The sequence below is a fragment of the Capsicum annuum genome, chromosome 2, assembly GCF_002878395.1.
Source record: "Capsicum annuum cultivar UCD-10X-F1 chromosome 2, UCD10Xv1.1, whole genome shotgun sequence".
NCBI lineage: Eukaryota > Viridiplantae > Streptophyta > Magnoliopsida > Solanales > Solanaceae > Capsicum > Capsicum annuum.
In genome coordinates this window covers 140,008,180-140,012,565 of record NC_061112.1, presented here as the reverse complement: position 1 = coordinate 140,012,565, position 4,386 = coordinate 140,008,180, and the positions used below count along the sequence as shown (strand labels likewise).

The 4,386-nt window shown below is 31.3% G+C and overlaps 1 protein-coding gene across 1 annotated transcript; it reads left to right on the top strand.

Annotated features, from left to right (window-relative positions):
- The first annotated feature begins 1,649 nt into the window (after positions 1 to 1,649).
- Positions 1,650 to 3,260, top strand: LOC107859925 (galactinol synthase 2). Its single transcript, NM_001324776.1, is given in 3 exon segments — positions 1,650 to 2,114; positions 2,212 to 2,532; positions 2,639 to 3,260. Coding segments are annotated over 3 exon segments (1,011 nt in total). The 5' UTR covers positions 1,650 to 1,784; the 3' UTR covers positions 2,999 to 3,260.
- Positions 3,261 to 4,386: the final 1,126 nt, after the last annotated feature.

Genomic DNA, 4,386 nt, shown 5'->3' with positions numbered 1-4,386 from the left:
ATATGCATTAATTAGTATATTATTTTTTTGATTTCACGTAGTGGTGGGCTTTTTTTAGTTACAATTTATTTTATTATTATATTATTTTGAGGTTTTTTTAATTACAACTTTTTATTATTATATTATTTCTGGGTTTTTTTAATTATAATTTTTTATTATTATATAGTTTTTGTGGGTTTTACGTCAGGGGTGGTTTTTTTTTTTTTTTAATTATTAATTTTTTAGTTTTAGGTTGGTACCAAGTTATCAAGTAATTTATGGTACATCATAATAGCAATATTTATGGTAATTTTTATATTTTCAAGAAATATATTTTTTCTATTTCAGGACTCTTAATTTCCTTCCATATATTTTAGGACTCTTAATTTTCCTATATGTTTCGGGTTTCATATTTATATATTTTAGGACTCTTAATTCCATTCTATATATTTATTTAATAAAATAAAAATTAAAGGAAAAAGATTAAATGATTTTATCTATTGTAAAGCTTTCTAAGGGAGAATGTTTTTTTTAAAAAAAAAAAATTATTATTTTTTTTTATTTCACGTAGGGGTGTTTTTTTTAATTACATTTTAATATATATATAAGGAAAAAGATTAAATGATTTTATCTATTGTAAATGATTTTATTATTTTTATGGTTTCATGTTGGAGAAGGACAGAAGTGTAAAATATTATGTATTCTTACCTAAATTAAATAAAGACTTAAATTACTTTCAAGTTTTTTTTATATAAAAAGTTCAAAACCTAAAAAGAACTAAAAGTCTTCAAAATTTTACCTAAAATATGTTCTCTAATATTTGAGCACACATAGATAATCATTAACTACGAGAGTATTTTTCCTTTGCTAATTATCCTATTTAAGGAATTCTTTTCTAATTTTGCACTTAAACATTAATTAATTCTTTTTAAATTTTTATATATAACTAAAAAAATTAGTGAAAAGAGGACCATTAAATTGTGAATGAATTTGAGTCTAATTACATGTGGACCAATAAAAATAATGTCATGTATTTAATTTAAATAAAATTATATTTCACATCAGAATTTGTTAAAGGAGACATTTTTGGACTTAAATTTAATGTTAAGGGTATTTTTGATCCAAATATGTGGATGAAAGGGTATTTTTGAATCAATAGAGGAAGAAGGACATTTTGAGCCATTTCTAATATATTAAAGGTATTTTTGAGCTTAAAGATAAAATGAGGATATTTGTGTACCATTTTCAAAAAGGGTATATTAGATCCTTTTCCGTTTAATTAATTACTGTAGAAAAAGAAACATTATTTAATTACTCAAACCACCGCAAGTTTTAGCGAGAGATTTCTCTAGAGCAACAAAGTAATAGTCACTATTTGTTGAGTTTCTTTTTATTTATTTTTTTCAATTAGAAAACAACAAAAAAAAATTTGAACCGTTTGATCTCACCTAACGTTACACGTACAGTTTGATCTCTGTGGTGTAAATATAATTTTCTAGATTTCAGGGGCCCAAATGTACTACTTCAAAGAAGCTTCAACAGATAACGAAACCAAACGACATCGTAGAAGACACCTGCATGCAATATGGCATCGTTACAGTTTATTTTTTTTCCACATTTTTTATTCCATCCAACGCCTATATAAACAACCTCCATAACACTCAAAATTCATCAACAAACATCAGAAATTTCTCTACTTAACACACATAGAAACAATCTTTTCTTTAAAACTTCCAAAGCGCTAGCTAGCTTGTTTTTTCTCATCTTAAAATCACTCAAAGAAGACTCATTCCTAAGTGACAGTAATGGCACCTAATGTTTTTGGTCTTGCAAATAAGGCAACTGGTTTGGCCAAGACAAAAAGTTTGTCTAGCCGTGCCTATGTGACGTTTTTAGCTGGAAACGGTGATTACTGGCAAGGTGTAGTTGGCTTGGTTAAGGGATTGCGTAAGGCAAAATCTGCTTACCCACTTGTTGTGGCTTGTTTGCCTGACGTCCCTGAGGAACATCGACGTATACTCATCAACCAAGGTTGTATTGTTCGAGAGATCGAGCCAGTTTATCCCCCGGAGAACCAAACTCAATTTGCTATGGCTTATTATGTCATCAACTATTCCAAACTCCGTATATGGGAGGTACGTACGCTTTTGTTCTTTCTGTTTCAATTTATTTATGTGATCGATAATGTTTTAATTTGGTGCTAAATGTTTTTTTTTTCTTGGATGTGTGCAGTTTGTGGAGTATAGCAAGATGATATACTTGGATGGAGATATCCAGGTGTTTGATAACATAGACCACCTTTTTGACTTGCCAGATGGTTATTTCTATGCGGTGATGGATTGTTTCTGTGAGAAAACATGGAGTCACACTCCACAATACAAGGTTGGATACTGCCAACAGTGCCCAGATAAGGTCCAGTGGACTCAAGACTTGGGCCCTAAGCCATCACTCTATTTCAATGCTGGCATGTTTGTCTATGAGCCAAGTCTCTCCACTTATGATGATCTCTTGAAGACCCTCAAAGTTACCCCTCCTACCCCATTTGCTGAGCAGGTAACAATTTTTTTAAACTTTTATTTATTTATTTATTTTACTTTGCTAAAATGACTGAAAGAGTAAAACCCCTTTAACTTTCATTTGTCATTGGATAATTTTGCAGGATTTCTTGAACATGTATTTCAGAGATGTATACAAGCCAATTCCAAACAATTACAACTTAGTATTAGCTATGTTGTGGCGTCACCCTGAGAATGTTGATCTTGACAAGGTAAAAGTTGTTCACTACTGTGCAGCGGGGTCAAAACCATGGAGGTACACTGGCAAAGAAGAGAACATGGACAGAGAAGACATTAAGATGCTAATCAAAAAATGGTGGGATATTTACAATGACATAACACTAGATTACAAGAATGCCAACGTGACTCCTGTTGTTGATGACCAAGTTGAAGCTAACAAATTAATGACAGCGATATCAGAGCCTGATGTTCTGCACTACATAACTGCTCCATCTGCCGCTTAGAATACTGCTTTCAAATTGTTTTTTTTTTTCTTTCTGATTTGACTTTGGGATATATAGAAATCCTAAAGCAAATTATACTACTACTAGCCTTACAGAGTGCTTTGAATTTTCTTAGATTACAAAAGATTAGAGATTGTCTGTGGAATAGGGGAGCAGGCAGTTTCAGTTCTACTACAAGTTTCGAGTGTTGTATTTCTTTTCCATGTTCTTTTGTTCTGTGGATATTGAAAGAGTACATAAATGGAAGTACGTGTTTATATTATTACTGATCTTGTGAACCGTTTCACTGATATCCACTGATATCCTCAAAATTATGTTCGTTTTTATGATTGCACTGAAGCCGTGTTTGAGGAGATGATTTGTTTTCTCCGTCTGAGCTTTCAAGGATATATTGATTGTAGGCGCATCTAATTATTAGATGTTGTAGATAGTTTTCTAACATTATCAACATCTCGAGTTTTTCGTACATCTACTTTATTATATGGTTGATCAAGTTCGTTCGTTTACCACCTCAATATGAGCTTTCAAGAAAGATACCAATCGTAGATATCGAACCATTTGATGATGTAAGTAGTAGTACTCTTAACATCACCAACATTTTGGGTTATTCCTATATTTAATTTACATGGTTGAGAAAGCTCATTTATTTTATCGGTCTGAGCTTTTAAAAGTATAGCGCAACCGCAGGCATTTGATCATTAGATTTTGTAGATATTCTTCTAACATCACCTACATTTCGAGCGATTCCTGCACTTGATTATGGTTGAGCAAGCTCATTCATATGGTTGAGCAAACTCATTTATTTTTTCGATATGAGCTTTCAAAGATATATCAATTGTAGGCATCTGACTATTTGATATTGTAGATATGCTTCTAACATCTCCCATATTTCGAGTTATTCCTGCATTCAATTCATATCATATGGTTGAGCAAGCTCATTTATTCTCTCGGTCTGAGCTTTCAAAGATATAATAATCGTAGACATCTGACCACTAGATGTCATAGATATTCTTCAACATCACTGATATTTCAAGTTATTCCTGCATTTAATTCGTCTAATTGAACAACTGACATGATCGTTTACGGTTGGCAATTGTAACCTCCTAAATTAACCATAAGATTCCAAAATTGTGACAAGCAAAGCTAGCTGGATGTGAAAGAGTTGGAGGAAATGGTTGAAAATTCATCTGGGGAAAATTGTACTATTTGGAACATGTCGGTGGTTGTGGATAATGACTATACTAAACTTGGAAAAAGATTTGTTTTTATAGGATTGCAAATAAATCTTATTTTTGGTTGGATATGTTTCAATTAAGGTTATGGATTCATTTTTATTTATTTAACTTGTATGTCGTATGTACTAGGCTATTTCTTTTTCAAATTAGATA